Source organism: Phocoena sinus, chromosome 7 (genome assembly GCF_008692025.1).
Source record: "Phocoena sinus isolate mPhoSin1 chromosome 7, mPhoSin1.pri, whole genome shotgun sequence".
NCBI lineage: Eukaryota > Metazoa > Chordata > Mammalia > Artiodactyla > Phocoenidae > Phocoena > Phocoena sinus.
Genome location: NC_045769.1, coordinates 34,184,536 through 34,207,767, shown reverse-complemented (window position 1 = coordinate 34,207,767; position 23,232 = coordinate 34,184,536). Strand labels below are relative to the sequence as shown.

General features: G+C 36.9%; 1 protein-coding gene and 1 non-coding gene across 6 annotated transcripts in view; one reads left to right on the top strand and one right to left on the bottom strand.

Moving 5' to 3' along the window:
* Positions 1-23,232, bottom strand: part of ALS2 (alsin Rho guanine nucleotide exchange factor ALS2) — an 87,375-nt gene that overhangs the window by 22,212 nt on the left and 41,931 nt on the right. For all 5 annotated transcript variants that reach the window (XM_032637747.1, XM_032637745.1, XM_032637744.1 and 2 more), the window contains exons 10-19: positions 21,790-21,961; positions 19,625-19,805; positions 17,454-17,519; positions 13,084-13,246; positions 9,055-9,186; positions 8,523-8,651; positions 8,086-8,156; positions 7,621-7,687; positions 1,149-1,351; positions 964-1,029 (exon numbers count right to left, since the gene is read on the bottom strand). In XM_032637747.1, the coding sequence (XP_032493638.1) occupies positions 964-1,029; positions 1,149-1,351; positions 7,621-7,687; positions 8,086-8,156; positions 8,523-8,651; positions 9,055-9,186; positions 13,084-13,246; positions 17,454-17,519; positions 19,625-19,805; positions 21,790-21,961 (1,250 nt within the window). The remainder of the gene's footprint in view (positions 1-963; positions 1,030-1,148; positions 1,352-7,620; positions 7,688-8,085; positions 8,157-8,522; positions 8,652-9,054; positions 9,187-13,083; positions 13,247-17,453; positions 17,520-19,624; positions 19,806-21,789; positions 21,962-23,232) is intronic.
* On the top strand, positions 10,365-10,470 carry LOC116757262. Its single transcript, XR_004350909.1, has one exon. It is a non-coding gene; the product is annotated as a U6 spliceosomal RNA (small nuclear RNA).

Here is a 23,232-nt window from a genome sequence, read left to right as displayed (position 1 = left end):
GGCAAATATAACAAGAACAGAGAAAAGATCTGTTGATACCTAGAGGAGGAAAGGGGTAAATGGGGTCTTGGTTTAAGCTGTTATCTATTACCTAAGCTATGTGGCAAGTCTTAGACGAGTGGGACATCAACACCACTACACAGATCAATTAGGTGTTTTATCCCAAGTCCAATGAAAAACAGAAAACCTGTGGTTTAGGCCTATTTCCACCACTAATTAGCTGCATCACCTTGGGTAAATCCAGGTACCCAGCTCCCTCAACTGTGTAATAAGGGGGGTATATCAGATTAGCTCAAATCTCTTCTCATTCTGAAATTCAATTAAATGGAGATTAAAAGACATCATAAAAATTTATATTATCACACACACAAAAAAATCACCTACACAATTTATATTATAATCTTTTGATATAGTAAAATATATCAGTTCTCTAACATGATACAAAATACTTCACTGCCATATATTTACAGTGTTAGAAAACATAAGTTTATATAAAAATAGTGTCATTTGAGTACCTTAGGATACCATATCATTTAGAAGATTTTCCCTTCAACAGATCACAGAAATTAAAGATGAATTAAAACTACTGAAAGGAAAATTTCTTTATGTCCTTTGTGTAAAGGGGGCACTTCTATATCAACAATCTCAACATCAACATTACCCAAAGTCCTCAGTCTTTACAACTAAGAAATGGATAGAAAACACAGTCTCACATCAACAGATGGAAGCTGTGTAACCTGAGATAACACAGCTGTCAAGGTAAGTGATTCATTCTAGACAAATCAAGGCTGCACCCTGGATTCCTAGCTCTCTTCATGTTCATACATGTCCATTATAAGCCCTAATCCACTTCCAAAAGCACAAAGCAAAATTCTACCAACTGTCTTGAAGATAACTCTAAACACAAAATAACATAATTTAAGTCTGTAGTTGAATTTACACTCATGTTCATGAAGTTCTTACCCATCTTCCAAGCCATTCCTGAACATGCCAGAATAGATCTTTCCATCTGGCCACTTCAAAACCCCTCTGGAATGCATAAGTAAAGAATAATACATGTCAATTAATGTTTCTGATAATCAGTACTTTTGCAGTACTAAGACTACCATCCTGACTCCAGGCATAAATCCAACTGTAAACATTCTCACCTGCCATGAGGCTTCCCTGAAAGCCAGCGTCCATCATAGGTTGCATCCTTTAGGCGAGGATCCTTGTAGAAAGTATATTTTGCACTGCGTGAAATGGGTGGTTCCTGCCTCTGAATACTGCTGCCACTTCCATAAGGTGGAAAATCAGACATCCCCCTCAAAGCCTGATCTACAGCTTGGCTTATAGCCCGGAGCCACTTTGTCTAGGAGCAAAAAGTAAATTTCAGTAAGCTTAAGGCAACAACTCATCAAGCACTGCTTTAAATCCTGCTAGCTTTCCTTGGTGTGAAAAAACTTCTGACTCCTAATACTCTCCTTATTGAGTAATACTGATTGGCTCTTGAAATAAACTGCTTTATGTTTGAAATTGCTACACTAGAACAACAACAGAGAAGCAAGAAGAACTAGAATCTTGCAGCCTGTGGAAAAAAAACCACATTCACAGAAAGATAGACAAAATGAAAAGGCAGAGGACTATGTACCAGATGAAGGAACAAGATAAAAGCCCAGAAAAACAACTAAATAAAGTGGAGATAGGCAACCTTCAAGAAAAAGAATTCAGAATAATGATAGTGAGGATGATCCAGGACCTTGGAAAAAGAATGGAGGCAAAGATCGAGAAGACTGCAAGAAATGTTTAACAAAGACCTAGAAGAATTAAAGAACAAACACCTAGAAGAATTAAAGAACAAACAAACAGAGATGAACAACACAATAACTGAAATGAAACATACACTAGAAGGAATCAATAGCAGAATAACTGAGGCAGAAGAATGCATAAGTGACCTGGAAGACAGAATGGTGGAATTCACTGCCACAGAACAGAATAAAGAAAAAAGAATGAAAAGAAATGAAGACAACCTAAGAGACCTCTGGGACAACATTAAACACACGAACATTTGCATTATAGGGGTCCCAGAAGGAGGAGAGAGAAAGTACCCAAGAAAATATTTGAAGAGATTATAGTCAAAAATTTCCCTAACAGGGGAAAGGAAATAGCCACCCAAGTCCAGGAAGCACAGAGAGTCCCAGGCAGGATAAACCCAAGAAGAAACACGCTGAGACATATAGTAATCAAACTGACAAAAATTAAAGAAAAATAACTAAAAGCCACAAGGGAAAAATGACAAATAACATACAAGGGAACTCCCATAAGGTTAACAGCTGATTTCTCAGCAGAAACCCTGCAAGCCAAAAGGGAGTGGCATGATATATTTAAAGTGGTGAAAGGGAAGAAGCTACAACCAAGATTACTCTACCCGGCAAGGATCTCATTCAGATTCGATGGAGAAATCAAAAGCTTTACAAACAAAAGCTAAGAGAATTCAGCACCACCAAACCAGCTCTACAACAAATGCTAAAGGAACTTCTCTAAGTGGGAAACACAAGAGAAGAAAAGGATCTACAGGGCTTCCCTGGTGGCGCAGTGATTAAGAATCCACCTGCCAATGCAGGGGACACAGGTTCAAGCCCTGGTCTGGAAAGAGGCCACATGTCGCGGAGCAACTAAGCCCTTGCGTTACAACTACTGAGCCTGTGTTCTGGAGCCCATGAACCACAACTACTGAGCCCACATGACACAACTACTGAAGCCCAGGCACCTAGAGCCCATGCTCTGCAACAAGAGAAGCCACTGCAATGAGAAGCCCGCACACCGCAAGGAAGAGTAGCCCCCACTCGCCACAACTACAGAAAGCCTGTGCGCAGCAACAAAGACCCGATGCAGCCAAAAATAAATAAATCAAATAAATTAATTTTTTTAAAAAAAGGACCTACAAAAACAAACCCAAAACAATTAAGAAAATGGTAATAGGAACATACATATCCATAAATACCTTAAATGTGAATGGATTAAATGCTCCAACAAAAAGACAGGCTCACTGAATGGATACGAAAACAAGACTCATGTATATGCTGTCTACAAGAGACCCACTTCAGACCTAGGGACACATATAGACTGAAAGTGAGGGGATGGAAAAAGATACTCCATGCAAATGGAAATCAAAAGAAAGCTGGAGTAGCAATACTCATATCAGATAAAATAGACTTTAAAACAAAGAATGTTACAAGAGACAAGGAAAGACACTACATAATGGTCAAGGGATCAACCCAAGAGGAAGATACAACAATTATAAATATATATGCACCCAACATAGGAGCACCTCAATACATAAGGCAAATGCAAACAGCTATAAAACAGGAAATCAACAGTAACACAATAATAGTGGGGGACTTTAACACCTCACTTACCCCAATGGACAGATCATCCAGACAGAAAATTAAAAAGGAAACACAAGCGTTAAATGAAAAAATAGACCAGATGGACTTAATTCATATTTATAGGGCATTCCATCCACAAACAGCAGATTACACTTTCTTCTCAAGTGCACACAGAACGTTCTCCAGGATAGATCACATCTTGGGTCACAAATTAAGTCTTGCTAAATTTAAGAAAATTGAAATCATAGCCAGCATCTTTTCCGACCACAACGCTATGAGATTAGAAATAAATTACAGGGAAAAGAACATAAAAAACACAAACACATGGAAGCTAAACAATACATCACTAAATAACCAAGAAATCACTAAAGAAATCAAAGAGGAAATCAAAAAATACCTAGAGACAAATGACAATGAAAACACGACAATCAAAAACCTACGCGATGCAGCAAAAGCAGTTCTAAGAGAGAAGTTTATAGCATTACAATTCTACCTCAAGAAACAAGAAAAATCTCAAATAAACACTCTAACCAAACAAACTAGTGGTTACCAGTGGGGAGAGGGAAGGGGGAAGTGGCAAGGTAAGGGTAGGGGATTAAGAGGTACAAGCTACTACATATAAAATAAATAAACTACAAGTATATGTTGTATAGCACAGGGAATATAACCAATATTTTATAATAACTTTAAGTAAAAAAATTTGAATTGCCAAAAAAAAAATCTAACCTTACACCTAAAGGAACTAGAGAAACAAGAACAAACAAAACCCAAAGTTAGGTAGAAGGAAAGAAATCATAAAGATCAGAGCACAAATAAATGAAACAGAAACAAAGAAAACAATAGCAAAGATCAATAAAAGTAAAAGCTGGGTCTTTGAGAAGATAAACAAAATTGATAAACCATTAGCCAGACTCAGCAAGAAAAAGAGGGAGAGGACTCAAATCAATAAAATTAGAAATGAAAAAGAAGTTACAACAGACACCGCAGAAGTACAAAGCATCATAAGATACTACTACAAGCAACTTTATGCCTGTAAAATGGAAAACATGGAAGAAATGGACAAATTCTTAGAAAGGTATAACCTTCCAAGACTGAACCAGGAAGAAATAGAAAATATGAACAGATCAATCACAAGTAATGAGATTGAAACTGTGATTAAAAATCTTTCAACAAACAAAAGTCCAGGACCAGATGGCTTCACAGGTGAATTCTATCAAACATTTAGAGAAGACCTAAAACCCATCCTTCTCAAACTCTTACAAAAAATTGTAGAGGAAGGAACACTCCCAAACTCATTCTACAAGGCCACCATCACCCTGATACCAAAACCAGACAAAGATATTACAAAAAAAGAAAATTACAGATGAATATCACTGATGAATATAGATGCAAAAATCCTCAACAAAATGCTAGCAGACAGAATCCAACAACACGTTAAAAGGACCACACACCATGATCAAGTGGGATTTATCCCAGGGTGCAAGGATTCTTCAATGTATGCAAACCAATCAATGTGATACACCATATTAACATATTGAAGAATCAAAACCATATATGATCGGGCTTCCCTGGCGGCGCAGTTGTTGAGGGTCCGCCTGCCAATGAAGGGGACACAGGTTCGTGCCCCAGTCTGGGAAGATCCCACATGCTGCGGAGCGGCTGGGCCCGTAAGCCATGGCTGCTGAGCCTGCACGTCCGGAGCCTCTGCTCCACAATGGGAGAGGCCACGAAAGTGAGAGGCCCACATAAAAAAATAAATAAAAACAAACAAACAAACAAAAAAAAACAAACCATATGATCATCTCAATAGATGCAGAAAAAGCTTTTGACAAAACTCAACACGCATTTCTGATAAAAACTATCCAGAAAGTGGGCATAGAGGGAACCTACCTCAACATAATAAAGGCCATATAAGACAAACCCACAGCAAACATCATTCTCAATGCTGAAAACCTGAAAGTATTTCCTCTAAGATCAGGAAGAAGACAAGGATGTCCACTCTCACCACTCTTATTCAGCATAGTTTTGGAAGTCCTAGCCACAGCAATCGGAGAAGAAAAAGAAATAAAAGGAATACAAATTGGAAAAAGAAGAAGTAAAACTGTCACTGTTTACAGATGACATGATACCATACATACAGAATCCTGAAGATGTCACCAGAAAACTACTAGAGCTAATCAATGAATCTGGTAAAGTGGCAGGATACAAAATTAAAGCACAGAAATCTTTTGTATTCCTATACACTAACAACGAAAGATCAGAAAGAGAAATTAAGGCAACAATCCCATTCACCACTGCAACAAAAAGAATGAAATACCTAGGAATAAACCTACCTAAGGAGGTAAAAGACCTGTACTCAGAAAACTATAAGACACTGATGAAAGAAATCAAAGATGACACAAACAGATGGAGAGATATACCATGGTCTTGGATTGGAAGAATCAATATTGTGAAAATGACTGTACTACCCAAAGCAATCTACAGATTCAATGCAATCCTGATCAAATTACCAATGGCATTTTTTACAGAATTAGAACAAAAAAATTTTAAATTTGTATGGAGACCCAAAAGACCTGGAATAGCCAAAGCAATCGTGAGAAAGAAAAATGGAGCTGGAGGAATCAGGCTCCCCGACTTCAAATTATGCTACAGAGCTACAGTAATCAAGACAAAATGGTACTTGCACAAAAACAGAAGTATAGATCAATGGAACAGGATAGAAAGCCCAGAGATAAACCCACACACCTATGGTCAACTAATCTATGACAAAGGAGGCAAGGACATACAATGGGGAAAAGACAGTCTCTTCAATAAGTGATGCTGGGAAAACTGGACAGCTACATGCAAAGGAATGAACTTAGAACACTCCCTAACACCATACACAAAACTAAACTCTAAATGGATTAAAGACTTAAGTGTAAGACCAGACACTATAAAACTCTTAGAGGAAAACATAGGAAGAACACTCTTTAACACAAATCACAGCAAGATCTTTTTTGACCCACCTCCTAGAGTAATGGAAATAAAAACAAAAATAAACAAATGGGACCTAATGAAACTTAAAAGCTTTTGCAAAGCAAAGGAAACTATAAACAAGACGAAAAGACAACCCTCAGAATGGGAGAAAATATTTGCAAATGAATCAATGGACAAAGGATTCATCTCCAAAATAGAAAGCAAATCAAAACTACAATGAGGTATCACCTCACACCAGTTAGAATGGGCATCATCAGAAAATCTACAAACAAATGCTGGAGAGGGAACCCTCTTGCACTATTGCTGGGAATGTAAATTGATACAGCCACTATGGAGAACAGTATGGAGGTTCCTTAAAAAACTAAAAATAGAATTACTGTATGACCCAGCAATCACACTACTGGGCATATACCCAGAGAAAACCATAATTCAAAAAGACACATGGGGGGCTTCCCTGGTGGCGCAGTGGTTGGGAGTCCGCCTGCCGATGCAGGGGACGGGGCTTTGTGCCCCGGTCGGGGAGGATCCCGCATGCCGCGGAGCGGCTGGGCCCGTGGGCCGTGGCCGCTGGGCCTGTGCGTCCGGAGCCTGTGCTCCGCAATGGGAGAGGCCACGGCTGTGAGGGGCCCACGTACCGCAAAAAAAAAAAAAAAAAAAAGACACACGCACCCCAATGTTCATTGCAGCACTATTTACAATAGCCAGTACTAGGAAGCAACGTAAATGCCCATCGACAGACGAATGGATAAAGAAGATGTGGTAATATATACAATGGAATATTACTCAGCCATAAAAAGGAAGGTAATTGGGTCATTTGTAGAGATGCAGATGGACTCAGAGACCATCATACAGAGTGAAGTAAGTCAGAAAGAGAAAAACAAATATCATATTTAAATGCGTATATGTGGAATCTAGAAAAATGGTACAGATGAACTGGTTTGCAAGGCAGAAATAGAGACACAGATGTAGAGAACAAACGTATGGACACCAAGGAGGGAAAGTGGTGGTGGTGGTGTGATGAATTGGGAGACTCGGACTGATATGTATACACCAATATGTATAAAATAGATAACTAATAAGAACCTGATGTATAAAAAAATAAAATAAAATAAAGAACAGCAACAACAAAATTCTACAGTCTTGGTTTAATGAAGATTTATCAGACATAATTATGGATCATTAGACAAGCAAGAACAATTTTTCTTTCTTTCTTACCACCATAAGAGACAGAAAGAGCCAGGCCAAAGATGGAAAGAAAATACCATGATGGACTAACCTTTTCATGGGGTGTTGATGAAATGAGAGTGAACTGCTCCTCGGGTGTAGTTATCTTTAGGCCATTCCTAAAATGTTCACAAGGATAAAGATCAGTAAGTATGACAACCTGTCATTACAACATCAATCCTCAAATATGAAAAGCAACTTGTTTATTTCAAAGGGATCAGAAGTCAATTAAATTTAAATATATTCAATGCTCTGGGTGTGGTTTCCACGGTGGGAAAAGGACACAGTTATTTCTCTGGGTTAAACTATGAGGATGAGAACAACGGAGAAGCCCTTCCACCACTTGTCATGATTTGTCATGCTCTTCACAGCAGGGCACTTACTACCTACGTACCAGGAGGGTAAGCCTTCTTGTGCAGAATGGGGAGGCCTCCTGAGCCTTCCCATTTTATTCATGTCTAAGGAAACAAACTGGCTAAGTAACAGAGGAAGGGAATGAGGTTGGGGGGACACTTACACACCACCAGCTTCTTCAGAAAGTGGCTCTGCCCACAGTGTGGCCAAGGGGAAAACATGGTGTGTGGAGAACTGAAATAAAGACATGGAGACACATCTGAGAAAGCCCATGTGGGCCCTGGGGTCGCTGCTGCAGAACCCCTTTCAAATGGTTAAGTCCACCTCAGTCACATAGTCGCCATAACATAACTAACCCCAATGGTCTCGCCATGTCTGCTGCAAGGACCCCTTCAGGGCTGACACTCATTTTCAAGTTGGAAACTAAAAAAGCTCCCTGAAATCTGGCCGGTACCACAAAAGCAAGCTAAACAGTCTCTTTTACTCAAGAGTTTCAGTAAAATCATAATAGTTTGTAAAATAAACTGATACTACGATTAATTAAATACTCATAGTACTGCACCTTCCAGGGCCTCTTTTAAGGTTAGGAATCCAGCATACCTGGGCATGGACTAGGGCATCATTAAAGAGAATGAACCAATTCACAGAAAACCTCCCAGCATGCTGCAGTGACAGGGCCCGGTTACTGCTCTCACACAGCAGTCGACGCTCTGGCTTCCTCAAGGAATCCTGGTATTAAAAACAAATAGAAAATTGAAGTATCAAAATTATTTTCTGCAAAGAGAAGATGATAAAGATACAAATGACATTAAGGAGAATTTGTTGGTCACAGCTTAGCTTGGTGTTAAACCTAAATTCAGACGGGATCCAAACATTTCACAAAATCAGTGCCCAAAGGAAAATAAAAAGATAGGAACAAACAAAACAGGGAGAGACATATTCAGAAAGGATTCCTAGCCATGAGGGAAGGTGTTGATATTTAAAGCCCCCACTGCTGTGGTCCTTAGCTGCCCTTAGAAAAGGGGTCATTAAAGCATTATTACCATAAATAAGTAAGAAACCGAGAAAATTATGGCAGCTGTTACGGATAAGCCTGCTGTTTGTTGGGATATCAACAATTGGCACAGTTTACCGTCATTTTTCCAGGAAAGGTCTTCCAGAAACCCAGTGTGTATTCTGCTTCCTTCCTTTTCCTGCCGAGATGGAGAGCAAGAGACTCATAACAAGAACTGGAATCCTGCAGTTTCTGGTATTCTGGAGATGTCTAGAGGCCAATAATTAAGGAGGGAAAAAAGAATATAAAACAATTGTCCAGAATTTGTAGACTCAGTGTGGTTTAGATATGTAGTAATAATTTAGGGAGGGAAGCCAGCCTAAGAACAGATATGGTACACTAAAGGGAGCTGAGGAAAAAGAAGACTGGTTCCAGAAAATCCTACCACATACAGGTACATATGAAATAGGGGGAGAACTCAAGGGGAAAAGAAATATACACTGACAGTTATCAGTGAGGAGAGCAGCAGAGAACTCAGGATAGGCCAGGAATTCTCAGGGGTTTTGGTCTCAGGATCTCTCTGTTTTGCTTCTGTGGGTTATTATCTCCTGATATTTACCATATCAGAGAATAAAGTTTAAAAAACTTTATATCTTTATTAACTCACTTCAAATACAATAACATTTTTAATGAAAAAATAACTAAAATTTCCAAAACAAAAAAATGTTTCAGGAGAAAAGTGGCATTGTTCTACATCTTTTCCAATCTCTTTATTATCTGACTTAAAAGATGACAGCTGGATTTTCATATCTGCCACTGCATTTAATCTGTTAAGATTCTTTATTTGAAATAAAGAAAATCTTCCTTTTAAAGATATTTAGTCAGAAAAGGGAGGAGGATTTTAATAGCCATTTCATATAATTGTGGATATTCTCCTTTGAAACTATACCAAAACTTGTTAAGTGGTAGTTTCTTAAAGAGTAGCTAAAATGTGGAATCTGAAACTACATCAAACTCTTTGTATCCTGTTACATTAAAATTCACTGGTCTATCCTACATTTTGAATAGATTTTTTTTTTAAACCTATGCATGATTTTATAACGTGTGAATTGGACATTTGAAAAATACTGGTTCAGTGAATTATGCAGATCTTCCAAATATTGATACATTTTATTGTATCAAAAAGCACATTAAATCGTCACCAATCTCATCAGAAAGTCTTTAAATATTGGAAAAATGCCAAGCTTGCAGTGATACACACGTTTTCCACATTTTAATTTTTGCTTAAAAATTCAGATTTTATCATTGGCAACAAATACTGTCAGTTGTTCTCCTTGAAGTGACAGGCTCATTTAATCCCCTTTTTTGAGAAAGTATCTGTCAAATACCCAAGTCTGAATAACCACAGTTTATCTGTCAATTGTTCTTTCAAGTTAAAAAAAAAAAAAGTGCTGCTTCAGCAGCACATATACTAAAATTGGAACGATAAGCAGAAGATTAGCATGGCCCCTGAGCAAGGATGACGTGCGAATTCGTGAAGCGTTCCACATTTAAAAGAAAAAGGCAGCTTTCAACTCAACGATCTCAATCTTGTGCTTTTCCTTGAAAAACATTCATACTTTGGGATGCAGCAGAGCTGCTTTCTGTGTACTCCCCATTTCATCATGCAGAATATTAAAAAGATGTTGTATTTCTGTGTGTGGTGATAAATTTAACTAGACTTACTGTGGTCATTTCATAATATGTACATATATTGAATCACTATGTTATATACCTGAAACTAATGTTATATGTCAATTATATCTCTCTTTTTTTTTTAAAGATGTATACTCAGTGGTTGATGTTAAAAAGAATTAATAATTTTTACTGCTTTACCAAGAATGTTTTTTAAGTGAAATTGGCAATTTTTTGTTTGTTTATTTTGTTTTTTAACTGCAAGTACATGCCAGCAAAGAACAAAATGACTGAGTATAGTTTGGTGCCACTGCCTTGATTCATGCTAAGGAGCCAGCAGTTTGACCCATCTTTATCTCTGCACCATCAGTGCAAACGACAACACAGTGTAATCAGCAAATGTCTTAGTACTGTCCTGAAAACAGTTTGATCCTGCCATCTCCTGAAAGGGTCTCTAGAACCCCCCGGTGTCTGTGACCAAGCTTTGAGAATCAACCACGGGATAGGGTATAATTGCAGTGTCTTGTGGAGAGTGAGGAGAAGGTAAGATGAAAAGATGATTCCTCACATTCGTAATTACTTTACATTCCACAGTTCTCAGTCATTCATATCCATTTTTTCCATTCATTTAAGGAATATTTAATGGTATCTACTACATATGGAATATTCTGTTGAATGCTAGGGATAAAAAAATAAGTAAGGCACAATCTTTGTCTTCTGGGAGCTTATAACTAGGCAGAGAAGACAGAAAAACATATAACATACCAGAATAATACACTGGTTTTGTTAATAGGTTACTGGAAGAGACAATATAGTAAAATAGTCAAAAGAAGAGACTCTGGAGCCAGAATGCTCTGATATGAATTCTAGCTCTACCAATTCTCAGCTATGCCTCAATTCTCTCATCTGAAAAAGGGGGATGATAGTAATAATATCTATTTCACAGAGTCGATGTGGGGATTAAATGAATATATATAACATGCTTAGAACAGTACATGGCACATGGAGTGCATTTAATAAATATTAGGTATTATTTTTATTTAAATAATTTTATACACATATAATGTCTCAGCTATACCTTACACTTACTAAACAACAATTCGCAGTGATGGAACATAGCCACGTGTTTTGAAAAACACAGACGATTTTGATCCCCAACCCTGGCTGAGGATCACCGACATAATGTGATAAGAAAATAATGGGGACAAAAAGTACTAGCAAAACACAGAGAAAGGAATAAGAGATGGGCAGGGAAAGGAGTAGAGTATGGTCAGAGAGGGCTTCATTTTCATGAGAAAAAGATTTTTGACTCAAGCCTTGAAGGTTTCCCATAATGAGGATAGAGGAAATATAAAGCATATGAGAACTATATCCAGGGAATCTGAACTAACATGTAGGACACAGGGTAGACTATAAGGCTAGAAACAAAAGAGAGTATCAGACTGTGAAGGGCCTTTAATTCCAAACTAAAAGAGTGTAGACTTTTTACACAGAATTAGGACTCTTCAGACTGGAAACAGTACAGTATCAGACTCTGAACAATTCCAAGCTGATCTAGCTGATTTTTGATTAATTAAGGACATACTGAGTGAAATCTGTATCTCATTGGGATATTTGTGTAGCTCAAACCTTCATAGCTGAAATAGATCAGTTTGGGGTAACACTGAAATCAGACAAAAGAACAGACCCACAAGACCACAGTAGGATTAAACGTAGAAAGGCCACATCAATTCCTAGATCACTCTGGAGACAATATCTGTCCAGAGGAGGAGATAGATTCCAAGATTTGAAAAATCCTGAACTATAAGAAACTCTAGAATCATTATGGTTTCTCTAGAGCCCTTCAGAATGGACACAAAATAAAACAACACATTTCAGTACAATTTCAAAGGTGACTGCCTTAGAACCAACTTTAACATATACCCATATCCTAGAGCAGTGCTAATTTTCTAGGACTCCACCTAACTAATTTAATACAGAAAGTGAACTCATTAACATTTGAGAAAATCTTGTAACACTGTGATTTCTCATAGCATATGCCAAGGTGACCCAAATACCTGGCATAAGTCTATCATGAGTCCAGGCTAGGTGCTAATGCCACTGCCGTACAAGTGTGAGTCATTATATAGGAAGCCAGGGTTTTAAACAGTTCTGTGTAATTGTACTCAGTATGTACTCAAACTTGGACAACTACTGAAAGAGTAGCACAACTGGGTCTCAACTTTAGACTTTCATAAAATGAATAAAATTAATCTTGTTAAGGTCCTGAGAGGAAACTGAATCTATAGCAAAGAACCCTAGATATACCTACAGTCATACTTTCTTCTTTCATTTCCCTGAAGAAAAATAAATTTAGACACATTATAAATGTTAAATTAGTGTAGTTCCAGATCTTGGGGTAGCATAATTCAAACAAACAAACAAACAAACAAACAAACAAACTATGATCCTTGACTTCCCAAGTGTCCAAAGGAGGTATACATGAGAGCTTACCACTTCAAAACAAGTAGCAAGCTTTAGCAAAACTTTGGCATAATTATGAAGTCGTCTGATTGGCAAGAAAAACAAGGTATTCAATATTTCCATCAATTGGGTGTTTTCATCATTCACTTCTGATAAATCTTGCAATAGTTCCTGGTTTTTATTTAGGAAATCACTGAAGGTAGAGAAAAACAGGGATTCAGTTAATCATTTTGGTACTGACGACATGCATGATATTGAGTAGAAATATTTCACTTGATACTACTTTTTTCAAAATGTACATTTTTAGGCGCTATGAAAGAAAGCACCAGAAGATTAATACAATGAAATAAACCAGATGTAATTAAAAGAATTTCCCTGCCTATAAAATGGGATTTGGGGGTATAAAAAGTAACAAATGGTAGCAATAGTAACTCTGTAATAGAGATGGTTAATCACAGGCTTGTGCCTGAAGTTCTAGGAAATGAATCATACATCCCACAGTTTCAGGGAATAACTGGAGACCAGCTGACACATTTACCTGTTAATTTCCAAGCCAGAAGTTACAGCAATAAATGGCAAGACTAACTGCTCTAATTAGTTGTGCTACACAGAAATACTGGAGGAAAAAACAAAGCTCTTTGCTCTAACAGAATTGGCGTGGAATATTAAAATACTTCTAATTTCTTCTTTTTTTTAAAATTGTTTATCATCTAATAAGAGTTTATTACAGGACAGTAACAAAAAGCTGTAGATACCAGTACTACAATTAACAGGAAACAGTAAAGCAAATTACATGTGCAGATTTTAATGTTGACATTATCAAAAGCATTCAAACTGAAGCCAACATTTAGTTTTTATATTCAATTATATATAAGTTCATAATTAACATTTTACTGCAAATTTTAAGGCTGATTAGTGACCCATTGAGACTATGCTCAACAGACTAAAACACTTAAAAGATCTGTAAAGTAGTAAGAGTCGGTGGAACAGAGTAATACTCATTATCTGTCACTTAACAATAATTCTGTGCCAGGTACCACCCTGACTGCTTTACAAGCACTACACTACAATTCTCAGCTACAAGGCTTCAGACAGAACAATGTCACACAAGACTATAAAGCAAAAATGAATAATTTTATAATCCCTTAGAGAACTATGGAATAGAGATGTTTAACTCAGAAATTATAAAATATTATCTTAGAAAGATGGAAAAATATGTAATAATTTCCAGGAACCCATAAGTTCAACGGCACAAAGTGGACTGTTTTATAATGCAATTAAGAGAGCGTGCCCCGAGGAACATGGTCCAGATTTTTGTTTATATTGGCCTGTTGGATGTTCCTACTTCCTCCACCACATCCTATTGCTGAGATCAGCTGGGGGAACTTATTTAACCCTACAGAAGTATTCTGCTTTGACCTGCTCCTGAGAGATGGAGGTGGTACATGGTGAACACATACTCCCTCTGACCACATTTCTTCTGGATGCCCAGTACTAGACCAGAAATGTTCCAACACTTGTAAATCCCTATTACCTTTCTGGACTCACTCAAGTTCTTGCCTGTAGACTTTCCCAAAAGGGGCCCTAGTATGCTCTCAGAAAACCTGAACTACTCTGTTTAGCTTATCTCCTCTTGGGAGCTTTGAATCCAATAGTGGCAATATTGCTCTTTCCTTATATGGCTAGGTTTGCACTTGTTACTCAAAAAATAAATATATTAAAGGTAAAAACCACCCAAGTGTCCATTGACAGATGAATGGATAATCAAAATGTGGTATATACATACAATGGAATATTATTCAGACATATAATGAAATGAAATTTTGGTATACGCTACCACATGGATGGACCTTGAAAACATACTTAGGGAAGTAAGCCAGATACAGAAGGACAACTACTATGATTCCACTTATATGGTACCTAGAGCAGGCAGATTCATAGAGACAGGGAGTAGAGGTTACCGGGGCTGGGGTGGGGGGAGTCTCTGTTTAATGGGTACAGAATTTTTATTGGGGATGAGAAGTTTTGTGTAGAGACAGTGGCTTACACAACATCTGAATGTGCTTGATGCCACAGAACCATACACTTAGGAATGGTTAAAATGATAAATGCTATGTATATTTTACCACAATATTAAAAAAATATATATCTGATGATCAAACCACCAGGCTAGCCTGAGGTGAATGGCTAAGTGATAAACCAGCTAAGTGATGAAAGCTTAGGCAAATTCACTAACTGCCAATGGGCTCAATAGCTATACTCTAGAGATTCTCAAAGTGTTCTCTTTTTAAATGAATACCTTAAAGTAACTTAAGTTACTGATTTTGTAAATAGAAGTTAAAAGAATGTCATTACTGCCTTTAACTATGTAAAACCCTGGGGTTCATGAACCACTGTTTAGGAAATGCTGCCCAAATCCAAACTTAATATCTGCTTCCATAGCTCAGAGTCACCCAGAGTTCATTAATTGCTTTCCACCTGTCCAGGCTCTCGCAAGAGGCTTTCACTTATGTCATTTGCTTTAGCTGCTCTAACAAGGAATCAGGTCAACCCTTGAGAACTCGACTCTGAAATGCTAGAGGAAGGTTACATTACAGAAGGGCTAAAAAGTAAAAGAATAGAAAGCGGTGTCATAATATTAATATTAAACAAAATAGCAAGATCAAGGATTTAAAAATTACTACATAAGTTTAAAATATAACACTCTTTAACCTGTCATTAAAAAAATAAGGCCAAACCCCTATATTTTGGAAATGAATGAGCACGTGACATGAGTCAAATCATGATGGAAAGCAGAGAAATATTTAGAACTGAGTGACTACAAAAACAAAATGGATCAAAACTTTTTACATACAGCTAAAGCAACACTTAGAGGGAAATTTATAGCCTTAGATGAGCACTTTAGAAAAATTAAGATTGAAAAATTAATGAACTAAATGCTAAACTCATCAAGTTGGAAGACATGAACAGGTGAACATGAAGTAGAAGGAAATAAAAAACAGAAATTAGTGAAACAGAAAACAAAGAAAGGAAAGGATTAATTACAGCTTAATCTTTGAAAAGAGTAACAAAAAAGGGTAAACTGCTGACAAGACTGACCAAGATAAAAAGATAAAAGGCTCAAATAAATAATAATAGGGATGAAAAATAGGAGCTACAACAAATTATAGACGTGAACACATCTTAAGACAATGACAAAAATATTATGCCAATAAATTTGAAACAATTCTCCAGAAAAGTATAAACAATTGAAGCTGAAAGAAGAAATAAAGACTTGAACAGACCTATTCATTAAAAAAACCAAATAGTAGCTTAAAAACTCCCTACAGTAAATGCTCCCTTGAAGACCATGCTTTTTAACAGATGATTTCTACCAAATCTTCAAAGTACAGATAATCCTCATCTGTACTTTGATAGAAAAAGAGAGGAAGCTCGCTAACTCATTTTATAATTACTAGTACAATCCTCTTACCAAAACTGGGCAAGTTCAGAAGAGAAAGAAAACATCATATTCACATAAATGCAAACATCTTAAATATTAGCAAATTGAATCCAGAAATGTATTAAAAAACTAATACATAAAGAGCACTGAATTTACCTTGGGAACTCAAGGATATTTAACATTTTTTAAAAATCAATTGCTCTTCAAGTTTTAGAAGGGAGCTGTTTAACCCTATAAATAATATTTACCAAAACCCTAAGGCAATCATGTTGAATGGTGAAATATTAAAAGCATTCCCTTTAAAACCAGAAATGAGACACAGTCATTACTATTCTTTCTATTAGGATATAAGATCAAAAGCAAACATGGCAAAACACTGACATCTGGGTTTAAACTTCAATCTTGGTTGTGAGTATATATTTGAAATGTTTACTATTAAAATATAACTGATTTTTTAAACCTGTCTTTCTTGCTGGGTCAACACTTGTTGAGAAACTACACAGTTCAGAATGACTGGCTCATGCAAGGGGCCTTTATATTTATTACTTATCCAGAGACTAAATGCGAAAACTTTCCATTTGTGCAACACTTTGCACTTTTCTCTGTACCATCACATAATATTTGTTCCTCACAACTGGGGAGAGAACATTCCCATTTTTCAGAGAAAAAAAGTTAGGCTCAATTTGGTGAGGAGAGCTGTCCAAAGTCTTGGGGATAATCAGTGGTAGCAGTAAAGAAGGACCCAGATCTTGTGGCTTTTTCAATACCATGCTACTTCCAATGATAATAAGGAGCTAATAACATCTATCTTTTATAAGATTTAGTGAAAGTCTACATTTTGATTTGTTTGGCACAAGGACCAAGTCAAAGCTTTTCCTGGGCACTCAAAAACACAGAATGCTATAAAACGTGATCTTTGGTTGTTAGAATAATAACTGTAAAGTATGTATTTGCTTACATGGCAGGCTTAGCAAGAAGCTGGAATCCTCCCATAACCAGGAAATTTGTAATAGATGTGCAATACCTTGAGCAAAAAAGAAAACACATGTATATTAGTATTAAAAAGTAAATGTGCTCTTCAGTTTTTGAACATGCATCTGGAATAGATACTTCTCGGAATCTCATCAGCGAGTTTCAGAACTTTTGTGATGCTAACATTCATGAACTGTAAAGGAGTGAAGAGAAGGGCAGGTTACATGATCACAACAGTCAGGAGAAAAAAGCCATTTCAGTAAATATGTTAATAAGAATTTTTTTAAAACGCCTAAAGTTATGCAGAAGATGCGAGAATTAACTTGGTAGATTTTACTTTGGTAACTTAACAAACATGAGAAGAGATGACTAAAATGTTGGATTTTTAATAAAAATTTTCTCTACTCTTCTCTTTAGGTTTCCCAATTAAGTCTTCAGAAATAAACAATAGAGAAGGTAAGAAAATATGTTAAAAGAGCTTAAGTGAAAAAGGGTTAGAAAATGTTGGTTAAGTATTGATGTACAGTTAAAGAATAAGTCTTGAAATACTGCTTTGCACCATGTACATTTCTTTCATACTCCTGGGCCGGCAAATGGAATCAATTGACTTTGAGAGAGAAGGCAAATTCCTACTAAAACCAGCCCAAGGTACTGAACACTTAAAAATGGTTACAGTGGTAAATTTTATGTTATGTGTTATTTTACCACAATTAAAAATATTGTGCGCTTCCCTGGTGGCACAGTGGTTGAGAATCTGCCTGCTAATGCAGGGGACACGGGTTCGAGCCCTGGTCTGGGAGGATCCCACATGCCACGGAGCAACTAGGCCCGTGAGCCACAACTACTGAGCCTGCGCGTCTGGAGCCTGTGCTCCACAACAAGAGAGGCCGCGATAGTGAGAGGCCCGCGCACCGCGATGAAGAGTGGCCCCTGCTTGCCACAACTAGAGAAAGCCCTCGCACAGAAACGAAGACCCAATACAGCAAAAATTAATGAATTAATTAATAAACTCCTACCCCCAACATCTTCTAAAAAATAATAATAATTTTAAAAATTCATAAACAAATCAAGATTTTTTTACTTGCCTGATCTATATGAATACATTATTACACTAAAAAAAAAAGCCCAAGGTATCAAAATAAAAGCATTTCCAAGCATAAGTCCTGATGTATCAGAGCAGAAAAAGAAGAAATACATTATGAGATCTGTACAAGTCAAAAAAGGAAAATTAATACTAGTAAAAGCTGAAACTTTCACACACAAAAAAATCTAGTTTAAAAAAGTAAATTCGTATCATATTATGCTACTTTTTTTATATCTGAAATATGATGACTTAAAAGACTCTAATCAGGGTATTTCCTCCCAGACCATAGCTTCAAATATATTTAATTTTGCTTAGACCTAAAATCACATACATCTATCTGCACATATATGCCTTAAGTCTGAAAGGAGATACACTAAGATTATTAACAATGGTTATTTCTGGTGGTAGGATTATGGGTGACTTTAAAATCTACACTTCAGATCAACAGCAGGACCTAATAAACATTAAAATAACACTTAAATTATGCCTCACATAAGAAAAAGTGAGAAATACTTAAAATTTCAAATACAGTTGGGATATTTTACTTGAAAAACATGAAAAGAACCTTGGATCACTATCTTAGGTTTTATTACAAAAATATCGTTATTTTAAAGGTAGTTTGGTCTTTAAACTCTCCATGTACACAACAGTGAAAAGCAGGCACTGGAAGAGCTCCATATTTACAATCAACAGTTGGTCTTAAAATAATTGCTTAGTTACCTATTTCCTCAAATTTTAGTATAATTTACTTCAGGAAACAAAGTTGTTCTCCAAAGAACCATATTTATTATAATACTTTTTTGTAAACTAAGTACACTGTCAATCATTCTGCTAGAATACAGAAGGAAATTTGAGAATGCATTATATTGAAATCTTTTTTCCCCTCTTAGAGCAAACTAAAATTTTTAGCAATGCAGAACTATAGTTGTCTTAAGATTAAAACGCTGCTTTGCAATTTCTATTACCTTATATTATAGCACTCTCCCTAATCTAGTCTCTTTTGATTAAGGAACTGTTCTCCTTGGCAGAATAACCCTGCAGAGACTCAACATGACACAGGACTGGATACTTGCTCTGTATAACTATCCAAGAAGAGACTTGCATGCTTCAGGATGACCAAACTCCTGGCTTCCTTTATCCCCTGAAGGAAGCTGCTCAGCGAGGTTCCATGTTGACCAATTAGGTAACACAGCTTGCTGAACCGGCTTGCCACCTCCTGCAATAGCTGGACTGTACTTGCAGTGCCCAAGTTTTCTGGAACAAAATGATGATGATGATGATAACATAACCGAAAGATTCATTATCTGAATACTTTTTTATGACCAAGATTACGAATTTCCCTCTTCTAAAAATACTTAACATGTTGAGATGTACTCTCAACTATGGAGCCTAAATAATCAGTGTTTAAAAAAAAAAAAAAGGCAAATTCAGAGATCACGGTAGCCAGTCATTTGAGGAACCTGTTAAAAACATTCACAGGACCCTACAGATTCTGACTCAGGAGGCCAGAGTTAGGATCCCCCGATGGATATATTTTTTTAAAAAAGTGCCTTCCAGTAATTCTGAAGACCAGCCAAATTTGAGAACCACTGTGCTAATCCAATTCTCCTCTCATTTTGAAGATAAGTCATCTAAGGCCAAGAGAAAGGAAGTGAATTATCTAATTTCACAAAACTGGTTAGTGACAGCCAGGAATTAAACTCACTTCTATAGCTATAGCTTGGTTAACACTTTCAACTTTTGTACTGACTTCTGCTCTACCTGTCCCTTGGACAAGCCCAACCCTTCACTGCAGACAAAGCAATCCAAAAATCAGACTGCCTTGGTCACTCTTAACTTTACAGAGGGCATCAGGAGATTATTGCTTTTTCCCAGTCCAAAGCTCCCAATTTGGAGGACTTTTCTCCAAGCAGTGAGGCTGATGAGCAGACCAGCTAAAACCAACAAAGAAATCAGGAATCAGAACAGGAAAAGGGCAAGTTTCACTTTCCTTTCAGAGCAATCCAGGAAGCTTCCAGCTTGGATTGCTTCCATATCCCTTGCCAAAGTCCTGGGGTGTTGAGCCCACCCACTGGAGGGGAATTTATAGAACAGGAACTCTACAACATTTCAAAAAGCAAAACATATTAAAAACAAAAACAAATGCAGATAGTCCCCAACTTACAAAGGGATTGAATTTGGAAAGACTGTAAGTTAGGTGTTTGAAAAATAGAAAAGCAACTATACTCCAATTAAAAAATAAATAAATAAGTAAAAGCAACTATACTCCAATAAAAAATAAAAAAAAAGAAAAGTAGACGTTTTCCCATTAAAAATAATGGGCTGACCTACACAAGCCAACGTCACCTTAAAGTGGAAAAATGACGTACGAACAAGGAAGAACTTAAGTACTACAGTATTGGTCTGAATTCTGTGTCCACACAGGGGGTCAAGGAGTTCAGGAGAAAGAAAGAGAAAAAAAAAAAACATCCTGTCTATCTTCTGAGTGTAGGGCCAAACCCTGAAAAATTTTTGAACTACGGGAAGTTAACCTTTAACAGCCCACCCCCATCTCCATTTTGCATTCCTTTCTAACTTCCTCGATACCCCAAGAGGGGTCTATATGCTATACCCTAGTATATCTGGACAGTAGCATTCCATCTAGGACTATCGTAATCTATTTTCCCCATATTGTCTCCTTACCTTCAATCTCTCTTGTAACTGATTACAGCTAAGAAAAGGGATCAGATTTAATCAATTCCTGCTAATGTTGGGTAAGACCCTTAACACTCTTACAGTTATCCACATTTTTAGAGACTACTTATAAATCCAGATGAAGTTCTACTTGATAAAATTCTAAGAACCAGAACAAAGAAAATGAAAAATTTGGGTAGCATATAACGTAAGGTATCTTAGGACTAGTGGGGCTAGAAGTGTTGTTTAGAAGTCTGACTCCTAGGATCAACTTTCCCAAAGTTGTTCTGCCTCTCTGCCATGAATCTTCTGAGAGCTCCATTTTTCTACTTCCACAAGTGAAAGGAGCTCTGGGGGTGGAAGGATAGGGGCAGCTGGGCTATTGGCAAAGTGGAAATAGTTTGTAAGTTGTTGACTACCTGTGCACAAAAGAGACTGGAAAGAAAGGAGAAGAGTACAACTCAAACAAAAAGTTTTCCTTATTTGTGATATAGAAAAAACAGATAAAACAAGAGTCCTGATAATTGAGTGGGTGGAAAGAGGGGAGGGGGGAGGTTCTACTTACCTAAACTGAGAAGAGGCCTCAGAATCTGAGACTTGATATCACTTAGTTTTGAATAGAACTGTCTTTCTGTAGTAGCCAACTCATGGAGACTGGCAATATATCCCATAATGTTTTTGTCCACCAAGGCTAGATAGCTGTCTTTTCCTGCTGTCACTCTGCTTATATATCCAAGCTAAAACAGGAAAAGAAAAAGATTAAAGATAAAATATAATTGATTAGTAGCAATTTGGGCACTGAAGTTGGCTGATATCAGCTGGTGAGAGCCAATGCAGGAATTTTGCAGCAAGTTGCTTATTAAATCGTTAGTAGTTTGAAAGTGGCAATAGAGAAATTACCAGAAAAAATTGGAAAGCACTATAAATCAGAGCTTTTGGTTTTATTTTGATTTTTAGGGCTGGTTTACCAGTACATTGTTGTTATATACCTATAGCATGATCTATATATAACTATATACATCTATACTATTATTTATTGCCACAACACCTTTTATTTCATTTTACATGTGGTTAGAACCACAGACCCTCTAAATATACAGAGATCCAAATGATACAGACACATGCCTCAGGACCCCTTTTTGCATGAAATAGATGAGAGCAGAGAGGATCTCTATGCTATATGTCAAAATATCAACGATCTAGGAGCTATCTTTTAAAAGTACAACAGAAAGGGGTTTTCTTTAAAAGGAGATTTTGTCATTTATTCATGACACCACTGAATAAAAACTTTTGATGTCTTTTGTCACATATCCTTATTAAAGTAGGCAACCAAGCTGCAGGCCAATAGACTATAAACAGCCCATGGTAACTAAAGACACATATTGAGTCTCATCTCTTTCATCAGCCTATTTCATCCTGTATCTGGACTGTGGAATCTTTAATGAGGAATGTGGAGTCAGGGTCAAGAACTACAGAGAGTCAATTAGTATGTCTGGAATAACAGTCTAATATAGGTCAAGAACCAAATCTTGGCCAGTGTTACCTTTAGCAAGAAAGATCTCACCCCTATATACATTCAGAGCTTATATATTTAGCCATAAAAACCAACACAAAGGATAAAAAACAATCCATAGGATATATTAGTCAGGAAGAATAAAAAATCCAGAATGTACTAGCTTTGAGGGTTAATTTCCTTGCAGTGTATCACTTTGAGGGTGTGAATTACTGAAGTGGGGAAAAAGAAAACCAGAAACAGACCAATGGTTTTATGTTTATGAAAAAGAGGTAAGAAGTAGGAAAGCAAAGAAATTCAGATCAACGAAGGAAAAATGAGGAAACAGTAGTAAACAAAATGAAAAGCTAAGAAAAGAGGGGAAGTGATGGGAAACAGAGCACTGTTTGTGGCCTGTCAGGTCTGCCACGAGCCCACCTCAGGCCCCTGCAATTTTTACTTCCCACTTACAGTTAAAAATTCATCTATTCAATTTCTATTCTGATTCATCTCTGA